This window comes from Lepisma saccharinum, chromosome 7, assembly GCF_977018435.1.
Source record: "Lepisma saccharinum chromosome 7, izLepSacc3.1, whole genome shotgun sequence".
Classification (NCBI taxonomy): Eukaryota; Metazoa; Arthropoda; class Insecta; order Zygentoma; family Lepismatidae; genus Lepisma; species Lepisma saccharinum.
The window spans coordinates 33,966,104-33,985,649 of record NC_139235.1 but is presented as its reverse complement, the minus strand read 5'-3'; the positions used below and the strand labels follow the sequence as shown (position 1 = coordinate 33,985,649).

The following is a 19,546-nucleotide window of genomic DNA, read 5'->3' as shown; positions in this document are numbered from 1 at the left end:
GCTTCATTTCTTGAAGTGCATCTTATTGCATCAACATGGTGCTGGACAATTTGCTTGGTAATAAGTACGCATCTGACAATACGTGCATCGAATTTTGTAAGTCTATGGTATCATTTTGCGATTATCATAATTCATGGATAACATAACTTTAAATAAAGCCTGTATATTTTTCATGGAGAAAACAGTTTATAATTTGTATGGATATCTTAATTAGATCTATTTTATTTCTGTACGTACATCTAATTATAAGTAGCACAAGTACCATCGGATGAAAAAATCACACGAACATTTCGGAAGGTTAGATCTTATTGACCCGCCATTGTTGTTGTTTTGATCCTACAAGGAAAAAGAGAGCGGAACGAAGATAACGGATCGTAAAAATGGATATGTTACCAATGTCTTTACTTGCAGATAATGGCAATAGTTTGCAGCAGGTGTGTGCAATATTTTGTACAACATTATGAATTGTGCGTAGTCGTCCCCACAGGGAGAATTTATTTTAAAATTGAGTATATGTTTAACTGTCATGAGAACCTGCAATTGTTTATTGCGGAACATAGTTCAAGGTGCCATTATGCTTTTTACGAAAACAAACACAATTTTTCACATACAGAGTGTTTTTTTTATTCCTTCGCTTCCGAGACACACAATATGGCGGGCACATCTTGACTCACATTGTGGGTATGCAGTGTTTCAACCTTCTTCACCGAAAAATACCTACTATCGTGTTCGTCACCAGTGGAAATTATGCATTATGCACGGGTAGTTGACTGATAGGTAAAATTTTCGTATCCCCAAAACGTATTTCTTCAATTTTACAGGAGAAAGTACTTACCGAAATGGGTTTATTTATACTTTAGGAAGGTCTTGGAAGTTTGCTTTCAACTCGTTGAAATTTTTTTGCCGATAAATCATGTAATTTTCGACATTAATGTCGCTCCGATGCATGAAAGCTGTTCCCTTGATATCCGTCTACTACGTGAACCAAATATTTGCGAGCGTTTCATGACGTAACAACCGGTCAGTGTTTCCAAATGCGCGGTTTTGTAACTGTGTAACAGTTCTAGAACGTAAATAAACGTGAGTTACTGTTCATCATTTCTGATTACGAACTTGCGACAACATGACGTGCACAGGATCAGTGGCGTGCTCAATGTGAGGTTGATGGGGGTGACAACCCCCCCCTTTCGCCCAGTATCTCTAAGGCTATTTATGAATGGTTCGTGGGCTATTTATGTATGGTTCGTGGGGCTATCCGTGAATGGTTCGTGGGGCTATCTGTGAATGGTTCGTGGGGCTATCCGTGAATGGTTCGTGGGGCTATCCATGAATGGTTCGTGGGGCTATCCGTGAATGGTTTGTGGGGCTATTTATGAATGGTTCGTGGGGCTATCCGTGAATGGTTCGTGGGGCTATCCGTGAATGGTTCGTGGGGCTATCCGTGAATCGTTCGTGGGGCTATCCGTGAATCGTTCGTGGGGCTAGCGCCAATGGTTCGTGGGGCTATCCGAGAATGGTGTGTGGGGCTACGAATATTTTTTTCGAAACCAATTTTTAACTATTGAAACCTTTGCGTGGCCCTACTAACCTATCCACGCGCCAATGGTTCGTGGGGCTAGCGCCAATGGTTCGTGGGGCTATCTTTTTCACTATTGAAACCTTTGCGTGGCCCTACTAACCTATCCACGCGCCAGTGGTTTGTGGGGCTAGCGCCAATGGTTCGTGGGGCTAGCGCCAATAGTTCGTGGGGCTATATTTTTAACTATTGAAACCTTTGCGTGGCCCTACTAACCTATCCACGCGCCAATGGTTCGTGGGGCTATATTTTTAACTATTGAAACCTTTGCGTGGCCCTACTAACCTATCCACGCGCCAATGGTTCGTGGGGCTATCTTTTTCACTATTGAAACCTTTGCGTGGCCCTACTAACCTATCCACGCGCCAATGGTTCGTGGGGCTTTCTTTTTCACTATTGAAACCTTTGCGTGGCCCTACTAACCTATCCACGCGCCAATGGTTTCAGTTGCTTTGTTTTATTTCAATCACTTATCGCACAACACTCTTGCTACCTTGCGTTCTGACGTCAGCAGACTGAAGTTTATTTTTAGGCTAAAGGCCTATGTTGTTATCCATATCATTAAAATTTCAGTAACCACCAAACGTCTCTAATTCCCTTATTTTCGTATTTTCCACATTCATACTTACGTATTCTCCATACTAGTACCTAGATATTTTGCTATGAAGAAGGTCGCAACACTGCATAACCACTGATCATGGACTACGCTAGTCAAGATTTCTCCGCCATATCGCGTGTAACGCAAGCAAAAGCGAAGAAAATAAAAATACTCCATATTTCGAAAATTGATATTATTTGCCTGCAAAAAACGAAACGCGAAATAGAAGAATCCTTACGAATGCAGAATATGTAAGTATCAATGTGAAAAATACGAAAATAAGGGAATTAGAGACGTTTGGTGGTTACCGAAATTTTAATGACTGATATCCCCACGAACCATTTCCATAAGGTTAGGTTTGGTTGGGTTAGGCAAGCATAGTAAAAAAAAAAAAAGGAGTTTGAAACACTGACATTGGGTTACGTCATCGAACGTGCGGAGCATGCAGTTCACGTACGGGAAGCATGTAAATTGTGCGTCGGTGGGATATTTCTCTTGAAAAATATGTGATTTGCCGGTCAAATAGATTCCATGATGAAAGAAAATACCTCCCCGAACGTTAGACACTTGGAGAAACTCATTTCCGTAAGTAGTTTCTTCTGTACAAATGAAGAAATGTGTGTCTGATATAACGAACTGTTACCAAAGTATCCAGTATGTGAACACTTTACTTTGTATAAACAGTGACGGGACAGTGTTACACTACGAGTCACGGTATATATTCTATATCATCGAAAGTTGAATGGTGAAAATTTACATCTTGGTCGAGTTACTATTAAAATTTTGAGTACTATTATAGCATGGGGTGACACCTATAAATCATATATTTCACACTTTTTTACATTGCTAACATACTATTTTGGAATGCGGAACATTTCCTAAGGTGAAATAATGCATTTCTAACTAAGATACTGTATTTCTTACATTTACGAGTACTTACTGTTACTTGTTATTTCGATTCTGTAACACATTATGGCGGGCGATACCATACTGGTTCAGGGTGCGTTGTGAGAGTGTTTTGTCGATTTATGCAGTTACAACCTCGTTCACCAGAAAATACCTACTTTCGTGCCCTTGAAATTATGCTAATACCTCGCAAACCATTCACGTTAGCCCCAAAAACCATTTTCTGTAAGGTTAGGTTAAGTTAGGTTAGGCAAACATAGTAAAAAAAAAATACTCGACACGTCATGTAGTAGTGAAAACACGGCGAGTTTGAAACACTGGCCATGGGGTTACGTCATCTGACACAAGGAGCATTGTGCTCTCGTGCAGAAAGCAAATGGCGGCAGCAGAAACAGTGTGTCGGACAGAGATTTTCGCAGAAAACAACATGTATTCGCGTTAAAATGAAAACTACATTCATGAACTTCCACAACGCTACAGAAAATGATTTCCGTAAGTACTTTCTCCTGTAAATTTGAAGAAATCCGTCACCCCTATGCTATAATGTTACCAAAATTTGACGGCATCTTGTAGATTCTGCATTTGACAAAACCTCCGATGATGTCAGTTCACAAAAATGTGAATAGCAAAATAACCATGTACAGAGTTGTGGAAAACATTTTTCAGCTGGATTTAATCTTCAACATTTTCACAATTGTGTAGTTCATGTCCTTTTAAATTGGTTTAGAATGTACTTTAAAACAGCAAACAAAAATTTGTTTAGCAAATGAATTTGAGAGTATTAAAATACTGAATGAAATGGTTAATAAAATACTGAATAAAATGGTTATATATTTCTTGTACTTCGTAGCTGTCAACATTATAATGCAAGAACAAGGGTTCATAGTGTGCTCTCTAGAGCAACTATCGATTTGCCAGTCTGAATATAACAGCAACAACAGGCAGAATTACATTATTATTATTATTACCATGCCTTGAACCTTAGTAGTGGCCTGGAATGACGACCAGCTACAGCTTACGTTACTATCAAATGACAGCACTGAACCTGATGTTATATCACTAATGTAATGCATGTCTTCGTGAATTTTGTGTAGGCTACATGCCATTTTCTCTGAAATCTTTATTATATTCTACAGGATACGTGCTGGAGTTGTATTATACATGCCAATGGAATGGGTCAGCATCTGACCCTAGACCAGCTTGTATGATAATGATTTTTCACAAGTTTTATAGGATTATTATGTAGTACTCTGAAAACGTTTTGTATTCATTCAACAATTCTTTTCAGGTTTTTCTACTCTTCTTCAATAATCAAGTCAAAAATATATTTTCCTACATTTATTACAGAATAACTTTTAGCAAACAATTATGAAGTTTAAAGTGTAAGGTACCCAAGTCTCTGCTTGTCCTCGGTTTGTAAAAGGGTACTAATCTGATATTCCCCGGACAGATTTCTTCATTTTTACAGGAGAAACTACTTACGGTAATAAGTTCCTGTAGCATTGTCTAACATCTGGAAGGTGTTTTGTCTGATGTAACGAATTTCTTCAAATTTAAAAGTTTGGGTTCATTTTGGGGCAGGTGACTCTGGCCAATCTCTAACATGCCTTTAACAGGGACTCTATAGATAAAGCCGGAGAGCTGGAGCAGAGCGGAGGCGGGGCCGCGTTAGCGGTTGGGGGCGGTAGGTCAATTACCCCAGGAGCGGAGCCCGGAATCGGTGGGAAATTTGGACTCAAAAATTTCAAACAAAAATAATTTTTTAGTTTCAATTTCTCACCGATTCCGGGACGAAAAACGTGAATACACCTTATAGAATGTTCCTCGAATCAGATAGGTTAGTACAAATGTCAGAAATTGACAAAACGAAGAAGTTATAGGTGTCCGGGGAATATCAGATTTTTACCTGTAAAAGTAAACTTAATACAAGGTTTCAAAGTGGTACTATGACGAGTTGTCATAAGGCATTTTGGTTGTTTAAGTTTCGTGCGTGCATGTTGGAATAAAATAACTCTCAACTCATGTCCAAAGACGATGCACTCTTATAGTGTGGAGAATTCACGACAGGTGGAAGGTTAATGCAGTAATAAAACTTGGTTGCTTCCATGGTTACGCGAAGAGTCGCTAGATGGCTCTGGCTGGTGTACATATTTAAATTGTAAATGCTCGATTTACGCCTTAACTAATGGTCAGTTGCCTAACAAAGTAAATTCCATTGTTGGTGAAGCCCCATGGCACTTAACTTGGTTTTGAAATTATCATACTTGTCATTCCTTTGTTTGAAATCCGATTTGCTTGCGGTTTGCTTATGCACAGGGACATTTTAAAGTGCCGGCCGCTGCACGCATGGGCAATTTGCAGTTTTGGCGGAAAATTATAAAATTTACAGCGTTTTCATCTAAGTATCGACGTATAGCAAAAAGTAACAAGTTTATTTGACTATGCATTACAAAAGGATTCTTAACACATACACATGCATGTTAACGTTTGGTTTCTCAAACATGTAAATTGGTGATTTGTCAAAGACAAACGTGCTGTGCACAAAAGGATGGGGAGAACGAGTAGTGGAAGAAGAGGAAGAAAGAGAAGAGAGCGCGGGAAGGTGGTCATCGGTTGCCGGATGGGGAGAAGGAGTGCAGACGCTAATTTTGCACGTTTGCTGGAACTTTTGCATCGCCCGAAGAATAAATGATTATTCAGTCTGACGGGTATTTGAAGTGTTACATATCGGCTACAAAGAATCGAGGAAGCAGGTCTTCGCCACCGAATTCTGAAGAGAAAAAGGTGAACCTGGGATTCTGGTTGCCAAGATAAGTAACTGGCCAGGAAGGTAAGGTGCACATTGCTTAAGAGTTTTCCTTCTGGAATTTCGATGCCGAATTGCACCCTGAAGAAACACCGTAAGTTGATATTTCATTTCCACTATTTGATACGGAATTTCGAGTGAACTTGGTGCAATGTAGTTGTTGCTTGGAGACGTAGCGCTGCAGATAGAATAATAGAAAAGAACAAAATGGGCAATGCCGCCATCTTTAATAAAAGGTGATTTTCGAGTGTCCTTATCAAAATAACAAGAACTCCCGTGTATTACGAAGGTGCACATTGCTCAAAACAAGTTATAAGATACATACGGGTTGTTTTAGTGAAGAGATAATTGACATTTTTGAATAAAGGTTGCTTCTGGGCATATGAATGTTCACGTGACGCAGATTCTGTTATGCTTCGATTTTGCAACCTAACTTATACGAGTAAATTTGTTGCTTCGCAATATCACTTGTGCAGATTGAAAATCTAACAGGTTCTTCTTGGGGTTCTTCCAAGTAAATAGGACTGAATATGTACATAACCCCTGGAGGCATTTATTAATGTATATTTGAACATGAAAATGATACGTGGTTTGCCTAAGCTTTTGAGAATTGTTTGCATGCATGATCTCAATAGCATTAAGAGAGAAATTTTACACTAACTATTGTGTTCTATATAGCACGAATCTGAATGCTGTTGTAATAGCTGAGTTAGCGTTGAATTAATATTAAAGTAAGAAATTCAGTGGTGCACCATAACATTATTTTTAATGTAAACAAATGCAATTGCTTTTCAATTAATTGCTTAAATCAAGTTCTTTCAAAAATTCTTTACGCGTTCTTTTAAATCAGCTGACTGGTAATTAGAGCATGTAACTTATGTGTGTCTGGTTAATTCAATAAATTGACTTATTGTTTCTTGTATATATATTACTGTTCTTTTACATTAACTCTCTTATGTGTTTCGTTAATCGCGATAGTGCATAAATGTTTAATTCTTTCATTTCAGAGGGGGGAATTCCGCATGTGTCCGACAAATGGATTGGTGTTGCTATTATTGATAGTGGGTGTTGTGATCTGTAAATTTGGTATTTTGAACTTGACATCCTAAGGTATAGAATTTTATTTCGCGGTAATTTGCAGGCGTTACCAGCGTTATCAGGCAAAACCATTCTAGATTTTCACAAGATTGTTGAAACTTAATTATTGAGTCGTTGCTGCCGTGGAAGATCCCGGTTTAAACCAATAAGTTTGAACAATTTTTCTTGTGAACAAATAAGTTTGAACGAATGTTATTTAGCTCTTCACAGTATTTTGGATTGTATTGATGGAAATTACTGTAGGTGCACTCTCTTATAATAATTGAGTTCAAAATGACAACTGAATATTATCACATTTACTTACATGAACCATGGCTAGCCTGTTTGTTCTGAATAGCGCTATTCTTTCACCCTTTGCTGATATAACTTTGCTTTAATCACTAAATATGAGAGCTCTCATTATCATCGAACAATCACATCCATTTTAGCACTTTTATTTCACTACACTTCCTTTTTTTTTTTTTCAAACTCAGATCCAATTTGAAGAAACTCTGGAACAACTGGAGAAATCTCCTCAAGGCGATTCTGCTAATATTTAATCACTCATGATCTCATGTACCCGTTTTCACTGTCCTGAATGCAACTTTTGGGCCGACCAACTTGGACCCAACTGTTTTTGTGGATTCCGAAAACTAAACAGGAGAGTCACCGAACTTAAAGATTCAGAGTTTCTTTTCTCAACGTGAGCGCGAACTGTCATTCAGTCAACAAGATGCCATGTGATCATCGCTGCTTTTGCCAGCTTCACATGAAGAAATCTGCGTGGCCTTCAAAGACTTCCCACGCTCACTCACTACTGTTCCTGCACTCGCTCAGTTCATTTTCAGAAGGAGTGTTTATAGTTCTTTACGTTATTCTTTTCGGACATCTTAACAATCTGTCACAAAGGCTTGAAGGGCATTTCATGCTGGAGACCAGATATTACATGATCAGGTGTTGGAAGCATTTGGGGATGTTGTTTTAATACTAAGAGCCCTAAACCTGGCTCCTAACAACAAAAACATTAGGGATGTTTTATTAACGCTAAGAGTCGTAAACCTGACCTGCCTAACATAACAGTAAAAAGATTTTACACACCTTAGCACCTCATGTCACATGGCATAGCAGTACATATTCAAGACAAAACAAATGCACCTAGTAATGCATGGAGGGGGGAAAATCATTCTCCAGAACATTTAAGTAATCCCTAGGCCTCTGAAGGCTCTATGTGTTTACAGAAATCAAACCATGTGGCAATGATAAGGGGAGCTGCCCCCTCCCCAACTTTTTGTTACCTTTTGATCCTACACTATGGCCTCTTAATGCCAAGCCTTGTCTACTTACAAAAGGTAGCTTTTCCATTTTTGTTCTGCTTCTGTGTACCATCATTAGTTTGGAATAAAACAATTCAAAAGTCACTAAAAATGGGTATATTTTCATTCTCTAAAAATAGTAAATATTTTTCTGGGATGACAAGCTCAATACAAATAAAATAAATGGTACTTATTAATAATAAATATTCTACATTTGCATTGTCTATGTAAGTGCTTCTAAAATCTGTAAAAATTTTTACATGTTTTTTACTAAAAATTTCAGTGTCAGTCACTGATTCCATCCAACTTCTGGTATTTACTGGGTAGACGAAATCATTGATATGTGACTTTTAAAAGGTTTAAAATGGTATAAATGTTGCAAAAGTACAGAAAAATGGCCAGTAGGACCAAAAAATTATGGTTACAATTTCCTATTACTTTACAATAACAATTCTAAGATTGATTATTTTATGATTACTACATAATCAATTCTATCAACAGTATGATCCTCCTGCTAAAATTCCTTGCCTAAAAGGAACATTCCACTTCTGATGAAAAGTGATGCTCTTTCCTCAAGCAATTTCTGCATCCTACTCGTGGATATATATATGTAACTAGTATTAGGAACACCATATCTTGGAGTTATATATCTTTTGCATTAGTTGTTTTGTTGTTATTTACAGCTGGCACTCCTTGCATGGCTCCGAGGTGGAGATGAGTATAAAGGGCTTTTGGAAGCTGTGGTAGCTGGAAGGATTTGTTTGGATGTGTGGCAGAAGCTCACTGGGAGAGACAAAGTTGATGCTTACAGAGTAAGTGAAGTAACGTTTCATTGTTATGTTAGCTAGATATACTTTTGGCCATAAATTCCTTGATTTTCTATTTGTAATGCATGAAATCATGAAATAATTCACTTTATTTCTTTCAGTGCTCCATCTGTTTTAAGTTAAGGCAATGAGACTTGTGACATAACAAATATTTGGGTGCCTCCTTCAGGAATCCTTAAGGGCACCCTCGTTCTTAAATTATGTTTAGTTTGTTGTTCCAATTGAAAAGTTATTTTCGAGGTACAGCTGTGCTAGAAACAAACTCACCATATTGATGCCAAACTCAGTCCCACTTTTTTTAACTGCTAAATACTCCTTGATTTTAGGTATTGAGCTGCAGTTGACAAGTGATCTAAAGATGCCTGAGAAACTATACTGTAACTAAATTATGCAGATAGATTAGCACCACATAACAATCGTAACAGCCCCCAAAGCATTTTTGGAGAGTTTAATTTTGTTGTTTCCAATGCAGTTTCACATCCTGCGCCCTGGCCGTGTGGTCTAAGGTGTCATGCTTTGTGCTCTGGCTAGGTGACGCGTCCAGGTTTAAGTCTCCCGGGGATGCATAACAACTTTCCCCCAGATATTTCGGCCTGTGTATGGAACCGGTGCACATCCACCATCGTGAGGAAATTGGGAGGCTACGAATGAGTATCATAAACCGGTCATGGAAACCTACAACAACAACTGGTGGTTCGTCGTGCTGACTGCACATCACCCATAACTGGTTGGTTGATCTCCCACCTCAGAGTAGGATCAGGTGGGAGTGAGACCGACAGTCTGTAGGTAGGCCCGGGCCCTCAATAAGCTATTCCGCCACAGGTTATTATAATGCAGTTTCACGCCTTTGATCAAAACCTTGCCACTAGAAAGTCTACTTTTCCTCCTTTCATTTATTTCTTGAAGCCACTTTCCGGTCTTTTTAAGTGGTGTTTGTTTTACGTTACAGGTATCTCTGTACTTGTAGAACTTTGTTATGCAATTTTTGAGATATTTCATATTCTTGTGTAAATTTCTTCAAAGGTTATCTGACCACCTTGAAATATTTCTAATTCCTGGAATTGTTAATGGTAACATAGCTCTTATAACGCACCAGCAGAGACTATCCATCTTTAGCACACGTCCCTTTACTAAACCAATAAATACAGGGTGTCCGGCTTAGACCTTTAACATTACAAAAGAGCATAATTTTGCAGAGAAACCAAATTTTATTACCAAAATTTACATTTTGGTAGAAAAACTCATGCATTTTTTTGTCCCAGCACCCGCACTTCACACAACCTCGATATGAGCCCCCTGTGACACGGCAGATGTCGAACCGATATTCCAATTCCGTCCAGGTATTCACTAGCATTTGAGGGGTCACATTGTTAATCGCCTGACGAATTCTGTTACGCGGATTTTCCAAGTTCTCAACGGGCATACTGTAGACTTGGTCCTTGATGAACCCCCAAAAGAAAAAGTCTAGGGGCAAAGATGCAGCGAGCGCGGAGGCCCAGCAAGTGGTTTAGATCCTCTTCCTATTCATCTTCTAGGAAAATGCTCATCGAGGAATCCTCGTACAACGATAGCAAAATGTGCCGGGGCTCCGTCTTGTTAGAAAATGGTTTCTGGAGGCATTTGAGGCACAGCGTAATGATGAAGCATGTCTAAATAATTCGTTCCTCTCACTGTCTCTTCAGCAAAGAAGAACGGGCCTATTATCTTCTATTTCATTAAACCACACCACACATTAACTTTTGGCGAGTCTCTCATAATTTCACGAAGTGCGGATTGTCACTTCTCCAAATACGGCAATTTTGCTTGTTAACTTTGCCGCACGTGTGAAATGAAGCTTCATCAGAAAAGCACACCTTGTCCAGAAAAGCATTGTTGTTGTCAATTTCGGTTAACATTTTGCCCGAAAATGTCTGTCTTTTAGGCTTATCATCAGGATCAATTCCTTAATGTAACCGGATCTTGTACGCCCGTAGACGTAACCTTTTGTTCACAACGTCATGGGTAGTAGACCGAGGAATGTTGAGTTCTAAACTTGCACGTCTTATTGATTTTCTTGGACTTCTTGTGAATGCAGTGCGAATCACTTCAATGTTTTCCTCTGATACCTTCCGCTTCGCGTTCTTCACGCCCACTGACACAACACTTCCAGTTTCTCCTAGTTGTTTATCCCACTTAGCAATACTCAAATAGGAAGGAAGATTGTCATGACGTTGAAGATTGAATTCACGCCGAAAAGAACGTTGAACAATCTTTACAGATTTGTTTCCTGCCAGTGAAGGAACGCAGAACACTTTCTGCTGAACCGTTAACTCCGCCATCTTGGAATTTATGCGTTATACGCGCATGCGCGTCACGTCAACTCGAAGTACTGTTGATTCTCGCAAATGGCCACAGTTGCCAGGCCCATACAAACAATAACTTTCATTTGAAATTGAGTGTAACTAAAGTTATACTGTTCTGTAATGTTAAAGGTCTAAGCCGGACACCCTGTATATTGCATATAACATGAAATCAGAAAGTAAACTCCGTACCAGCTAACTGTAGACCAGGCGAACGAGAACAAGTCTCTGTGCAAGTAGTGATGCAAGACGGCTCCACCAATGAACAGTGAGAGAAACGGGATTGTGTAGGGTGACGGGAATTACCCGATTTCCTGTAAGCATTGCAAACTTTTGAAAATGATAATACCGAACACACTTGGCAAACGGACCGTATTTTTATCTCCAGGTCCGTACGATTGGTTTAAGAATTTCTTAGGGAATTATTAGGGATAAAACTGCAAGAGCAAATTTTGACAAGCCGTACATTTAGCGTATGGACTAAAGTCTGGACTGAACATCTGTACATGGTCAGGACCGTACGGTTGCCAACTCTGCACTTGCACCACTCAATTTTCCTCCTGCTCCTCTGCCGATATGCATGGCCCTGCTCTACAGTTTGCTGGGACAGAGTATGTATTCTCTAATGTATTTAGCCGTTAAGTGTGTAATTTGCAAATGTCAAATAACTTCCATAGGATCTAATTTTAAAAATGACAACTCCTAATCACTCTCCAAAAGTGCATCTTCTCTACTCAAAAAAGTTAAGATAAATCCTTTTGCTGCTTTGAGCCATCATGGAGAAACACAAGATTTCAAAATACAAGAAGCCAGATGTCGTGGTTTTGAATCCCAGCCTGATAATATATCTTCATCAATTTCATCACCCAACCCCATCATCGCTATTTGCCAGAAGTGACAGAAAAGTAACATCAAATAACTAATTCAATCAATGAAGGATCTCTCACATGACTCCGGAATTGGCACATGCCTCGCCTTATTATATACTACAGGGTGGCTCTAAAAGTCACTTGACACACAAGGCCACTGCAGCGTGACCGGCCGTTGCCAGGCCAAGGGGGAACCACATTGACGCCACCTGCGTGGTCGGTGGCCATCTTGAAACCAACGTGAACATTTTAAATGGGAAGGGGGTCGGTCGTGCGACACATCAAAGTGGGCTGGAATTTCACTGGCAAACCAACATTTGTTTGCACCTAACTTTAATTGTTCCAGAGATAACGGTACCTCAAAAGTTATAACACGTGCTCAATATGGCCTCCTTTTTGCACAACACAGACGTGTAAACGTCTCTCCCATGACCTTACCACATTCTGCAGAACCTCAGGAGAGATTGCAGTACAGGCATCCATTAAGCGTGTGCACAAATGGGCCACATCCCTAATTTTCGTAGCATACACCATGGCTTTCAGATGTCCCCAGAGCTAAAAGTCCAATGGTGTCAGGTCAGGTGAGCGTGCTGGCCATTCCACAGCCCCTCGGCGACCAATCCAGTGGTGAGGTAATTGTTGGCCCAGGTACTGACTGACCATCATCCCATAGTACAGTGGGGCACCATCTTGCTGGAACCATTCAGGATAGCTCCCATCCTCGGACAGCAAGGATGGTAAGATCTCCTCCCGTAGCAGAAGCTCTGCGTTTAAGTTGCCCTCAATGAAAAATGGACCAACAAGTCGGGAACTCCAAATACCACCACACCATTAGCTTCCCACCTCCCGTCACCTTACTGGAATCTGTCCAATATGGATTATCGGGTGACCAGTACCACAGATTTTGCTTATTCACCTCCCCCGACACACAAAATTAGGCCTCATCACTGAACAGAATCTTGCTACCGAGCGCTGGGTCATGTTGCAGTTGTCCTTGAACCCACTCACAAAACTCCAAATGCCTGTCTGGATCATCCTCACTAAGGTGCTGCTGCAACTGTATCTTATAAAGATGCCAGTGGTGGTCACGTACAATCCTTTGAATTGAACCCCTGCTGACACTGCTTTCCACTGCCAGTCTCCATGTGCTACGGGTTGGGAACTTTGCAAATGATGCCAACACCGCTACAGCAGTACCCTCATCCGTGACTGTTTTCGGATGTCCACATCGTGGCTTGTCGTCACTGATCCGGTCTCTTGAATCTTTGCCAGCAACTGGCTGACGGCCACATGTGACACCAGTTGTTTTGCAGGATGGCGGTGATTGAAGTCTACGGCAATGTCACACGTACTTCTCTCCCCTGACATCAGTATGATCGCAATGCGTTCCTCACTTGCTCGTGGCATTTTCGCTGAGATCTGTAAGAAAAAGAAATGTGCTTCAGTAACTCTCCCATGCAGGAAACATACTTAAAATTAGGTGCAAACAAATGTCCCAGTTGGTTTCCTGGTAAAATTCTTGCCCACTTTGATGTTTCGCACGACCCCTTACCATTTAAAATTTTCACGTTGCTTCCAAGATGGCCGACGACCACGTGGGTGGCATGAATGTGGTTCCTCCTTGGCCGATTGGTCGTCACCATTTCCACGTTGCACACTGCAGTGGCCTTGTACCGGGGGTGTTAAGGGACTTATTGACCCACCCTGTATATTATATACAAAACAGAAGACAAACACAGCTAGAAGTCTGACAACATGGAAGCAGTGTCTCCATCTCGAGGTGATTATAAGTTAAATATTCTGGAGATTCTGAAGAGGGCATTTCATGGCAGAAATGCGAACTAACCCAAAAGAAACTGATCTGTAGCTCATCATACACAAGAGATATGATCAAGAAAGTCTCCAGGATTCTTCTGCATGTTAAAATTGAAAGCAGAGAAGATTTTGTGAGAGTAGTCCTGTGGAGGAAATCGCTGTTAAGTGTGTACACAGAGAGAGGGACGGATAATTATAACAATACCTTGCAAAGTACTGTGCATTGTGGAAAAATTAATTACTTTTTTTCATGGAATTGGATGTCTCAGCTTCAAACCCAAACCTCTCCCGTTTTTTTCCTTTTAAAGTATATCCATTTTATGTGCAAATAAGTTAATCTGGAGTAGATCTGCAATTTAAATTGAAATTCGAACCACCATGTGGTCGAATGATCAGTTCGCAGGCACGACAGGCAGGTGTGAAATTGTCACCCCTCCCGGACTGTTTTTTGTGGATATTTTGTGTATTGTGGACATGTCGTATAGAACGATCCTGAACGTGTAAGGTTCTATGCGATGTGCATTATTAAATAACACTGTTCTACAAAGGTTTTATTTCTTATATGAAAATAAGTATTTCTGAAGGTATTTTGTATGGGAAATTCAAATCCGTAATTAGAATTTCGCTCTCAGGGATAGTTTTTTAGTTATAAGGAAATAAATAGTATCATTTTACTCAGATTTACCGTCCGTGATAAATGCAGGGAATTGTCAGATGAGCAGTTGACAGAATGTTGGCAGTTCTGTTACTAACAAGGGAGGTTATCTAAGTGTCCCCCTCCGATTTCCTTGAAACTTGGCAGGTGTATAGAGGGGCCCAAAGGAAGAAATAAGTGTTTTTGTGTTTCAGCTAAGAAACTGTTTTAGGGGGCAACCCCCCCCCCCCCCCAAATGTCAAGATGAGGAGAAATTGAAGTGGGGATCTGACCCCGAAACCATTTAAATATGGCATAGGAAGAAACAGGGTGCATAGGGCCCCTCCATACACCTGCCAAATTTCATGGAAATCGGAGGGGGACACTTAGATAACCTCCCTTGTAAGCCAAATGATGTACCTGCAAGTTATTGTCAAAATACTAAGCATTGTGTTTGCAGCTTTTGTTTAAGTTGATATACGTACTTTGCCTATCAGTCAACCAGGTATCTTCTGCTACATCTGTGTAGAGTTGACCTTGTAATTGACCAATATAATCTCCACCCCAGCACAAACATGACTAAATTTAGGCAAACATGCCTATTTTGAAACAGCACCTACTTACTGATCGCATGTCACAAAGAAACCAGCGAGATATTAGAAGCTAACTAACTAACTCTCTAGCTTCTTAAGCCCAAAGGGTTATGGCTGCAGCAACACAAGCCTTTCATCTGTCCCTATCCTAGGCAAGATATATCCAATATTTTCCATCCTTACCGATTTCCTTTAGGTCCAGGGATATTAGAAGAAATCCATGGAATATAATGAGCATAAGTGGAACATATTTGGCAACTTCAGGATAGTTGCATCGATATTGGGAATGCAACATGGCTACACAAAGTATACCTGCTTTCTCTGCAAGTGGTATACCCGTGACAGAAGGACCACTGCACAAAACAGAAATTGGTTTCAACGAAATTGACAAGTGGGAGAAAAGTTATACAGCGTGTGATGTTCCTCTTCCCCCTCTTCGCACCAAGCTAGGCCTTACGGAACGATTTGTAAAGACTATGGACACAACTGGAAGAAGATTTAAGTGTATTTCAAACAAATTGCCTCGTCTTTCACCAGCAAAGCGAAAGAAAGGTGCTTTGTGGGACCTCAAATGAGAGAACTTCAGCAAATCCAGAGTTTGAAGCATGTCTAACAGACAAAGGAAAAAGAGCATGCAATAGAAATTGCAAAAATTTTATTATATTTTTTTGAAAATAAGTATTATATAACAATTCTGTGTGCGAATATTGGGTCAAATATCACATTTATAACTTTTAAACATAATAAACTAGGTTTCCAGAAAGGATGATTAAATTATTCCATGAGTTCACTCAGTATTCGCCTTACAATTGCAAGAATTTTAAATAAAATTAAAATCATGTAAACTATCCCTGGTAGAGAAAATCTAAATACAGATTTGAAATCAGCGCAAAATATGCAATAGGAATCAGAACTTTTTCCTCCAGAAAAAAAAGTTTTTCTTTGTAGAACAGTGTAATCAGTGTGAAGATGGGTTAAATAATATATTAATTTTGTTTTAATTAGAATCTGCCCATTAAATTCCTTCATTAAAGGACTCGTAAATTAAAAACTAGACTCCATGGAGCAACATTTCTCTCCATAGCAGCTTTTTCATTGGGTGATGCCTGGTCAGCGCATTGAGTCCCATCACCATTGTTTTCTCACTTTTAAAATGACCAAGTACCCTAAAGCCAAGGAAGGGATTCAAACATTGTACTATTGTAACTGTACTCAATTTTCACAATGTTTTTAACTGGTTTGCATTGTATTTAGGGCTCAGCTGATATCAAGGCTGACGTATCAGTTGGATTGTATTTACCGTTACCAGCCGATACTTTTCCAGCATTTTGGTTGTTCGCGAGGTCCACAAAAATGCCACATGACACTTTCACAGTCTTATTATCCTGCATGTTATTCAAAACTTTGAAGTTTCCGTTAATTTTAAATTAATATTATGTGAAAAAACTGTATTTTGTGCCTACATAACAGGTATTTTTATATTCTGATGTAATTTCTTAATATTTTAAAGCAAAAATCAATGCTTATACTTAGAATACAACACTCACCCACTGATATTAATCAATATTTTGAACAACTTTTTAATTGTTACAATTTTCAAGCATCGGTATCAGTATCAACTCACCCCTAATTGTATTGCATGCAAATTTTGCAAGGGTTGGTGTAACTATATTGATTATAATTAAATTATTATTACTATTTCAGACCCAAGCAATATTGTCAATTGCCCAGTACATCAAAGAGCACCCTCGTGCCTCAGAACTGGAAATTCAGAAGTTCGTCAAAACAGAGATCAACATGTTCAAGGAGAAGATAGAGAGTACTTAGAAGACATACACCATGATTCGGAATCCCTTAACACAAGATCATGTGCATGTGCCTTCATTTGGTAAACCTCATGCAGTGTTTAAGGAACTGGCGATTTGTGTTTACAAGTTTCAGCTTTATGTGAATATGGTGTTTGGCAACAAAATATAAATTATGTGAATTTGCATTTATTTACTGCAATATCAGTCATTATTATTACTTATGTATATACAGATATGCTAGAATGATGTTTTCTTTAGTGTGATATTCATTATTTATTTTGAAGAGAAATATACTTATAATCATTTTTGGAATCCACAATATGTAAATGTCAATGTTGCAGAGTGGAGTTTTCATGAAGCTTTGGTTGTATTGTGATTCACTTACTGGAAATTAACCATTCAATTAATTTAGTTTCCTAATGTTTGAGTTATAATTCTATGTGTTAATAGATACAAAGGAAATAATAAACAAATGCTGGTCATAGATGTGTGAGATGTTCAAGAGCATGTACTAACAGAGAAATCCAGTTTTATTGAGAACTGTTGCTCTCTGGAGCATGTTCTTTTGTCAGAAACAAGACAGTTCACTGTGATAGTTTTCTGTACCTACCTACAAATAAATAGCTGCTACGAAAATGTGATATTTCATTCCATTTTTGTCAAATAGCAAAAGCCATAGGAATACGTATTCTGGATTACTTGGTGAAAAAGTATTGCTTGCCGATTTCACTGACAAGTTGTATTTCAACCTATTTTTTGCATTTAAATCTTGCAGTGTTCGTGAAATTTAACTTGAACTTTCTGAAGTCACCAACATTCCAAAAATTGATCTGTGACCTCTGCCTAAAATTTTCGCATACCTACCAGTAACTATATGGATTTGTTTGGTTGGAAAAAAAAAACAAGGAACTTAGGTCATTTCAAGAAATCAGGTAAATATAACAATAATAGAAGTCTCAAACAGTCAGGAAGATATCATTGGATGTCTCTCAGTTTTCTTTTACACTCAGGGTTTACAGGCATCCTGGATTCTTAAGGGAAAGTCCCTTATTTAATTAATATGTCCTGAATCCCATGACAGTCTTTCATGGGATAGTTCCACTTCCCCAATTGTTGTGACTGCTACCTTCTCTGCTCTTTCTGCTCCTTTCCTACGAGCATAGTGCATGAGCCCTGTTCTGTGTTCTGTTCAATGTTTTTCGAGATGAGTGGTTAACTTAAAATAGAATCTTATGATACAAAAAGATGAAATTACTGTGAATAGTTTGAAAGTCATTTTTGGAGTAAGAAGGATAGTTGAAATAAATATAAAGTAGTTACAAATACAGCAACAAGAAAAGTCAGTAATAACACATGGTGGTTGATGGTGGTAATGCAGCAAGCTCGAGGTATGGAGCACAAGAATAACAAAATATCTACAGCATCTATTATTAGTTTTATACCGTGCGTTCATTTCGATCTTCAGCCGAGAGATCGGGAGAAGCGTGGCGGGTGGTGCTGACGGAGATGCCAACATTTGCGGCCTGTAATGCCTGCTTATTTTTATGGACATATGCAGACATTTATATAAATATTGCAAAACGAGCACTAACCTGTGTTATAATTCATCATCTGCAATTCATCCAAGTTCTGCCCTTATACAGGGTAAGTCAAAATGATGGACCCGATTACAGAAATTTATTCTGTGAAATCTAATAAACATATGTTATTGTGAGACATGCGCTTCAAAAGGTTAACTTTCAAAGTTTAGTTTCCACGCAGTGTTTCCACTTTCTACAGCTAGGAGTCAGCAGCGAGCAGGAAAATGACGTTGACTGGAGAACAGAGATATTTGTGTGTGGTTGATTATCATGTGAACAAGTCTGTGATTAGTGTGCAACGGCATTTCCGTACCAAATATCGGAGAGAACCACCTACAGGGAAGGCCATTCGTAAGTGGTATGAACATTTCAGAGATTCGGGCTGCATCTGTAAACGAAAATCGACTGGCTGTCCGTCGACTGTGGAAGACACAGTGGAATGAGTGTTTCGTGCGGAGTCCACAGAAGTTCACCTACCGGGCAGCGAGAGAACTTCAACTTCCACAGAAAACTGTCTTACGGGTTCTGCAGAAACTTTTACAAATGAAACCCTACCCCTTGCAACTAGTTCAAGCCTTAAAAGACACTGATAATGCTTTGCGCGTGTCCTTCCGTGCTGATTTCCTCGCATTAATGGAAACGGATGGGTTCTCTGAGAGGTTAATTTACAGTGATGACTTGTTTTCCTTGATATGCTTCAACTATGGCTCCTTCCACAGCTTGCAGAGGATAGCGCAGATTTCATTCTCCAATTGGATGGTGCCACTGCGCATTACCATGGCAGCGTTTGGGACCAACTCAATGG

General features: G+C 39.4%; 1 protein-coding gene across 1 annotated transcript; it reads left to right on the top strand.

The window, feature by feature from the left end:
* The first annotated feature begins 285 nt into the window (after positions 1-285).
* Positions 286-17,790, top strand: LOC145990185 (uncharacterized). The gene is made up of 3 exons (XM_083125845.1): positions 286-434; positions 8,960-9,088; positions 17,058-17,790. The coding sequence occupies exons 1-3, from the start codon at positions 381-383 to the stop codon at positions 17,178-17,180; spliced, it is 306 nt and encodes a 101-aa protein (XP_082981971.1). The 5' UTR covers positions 286-380; the 3' UTR covers positions 17,181-17,790.
* Positions 17,791-19,546: the final 1,756 nt, after the last annotated feature.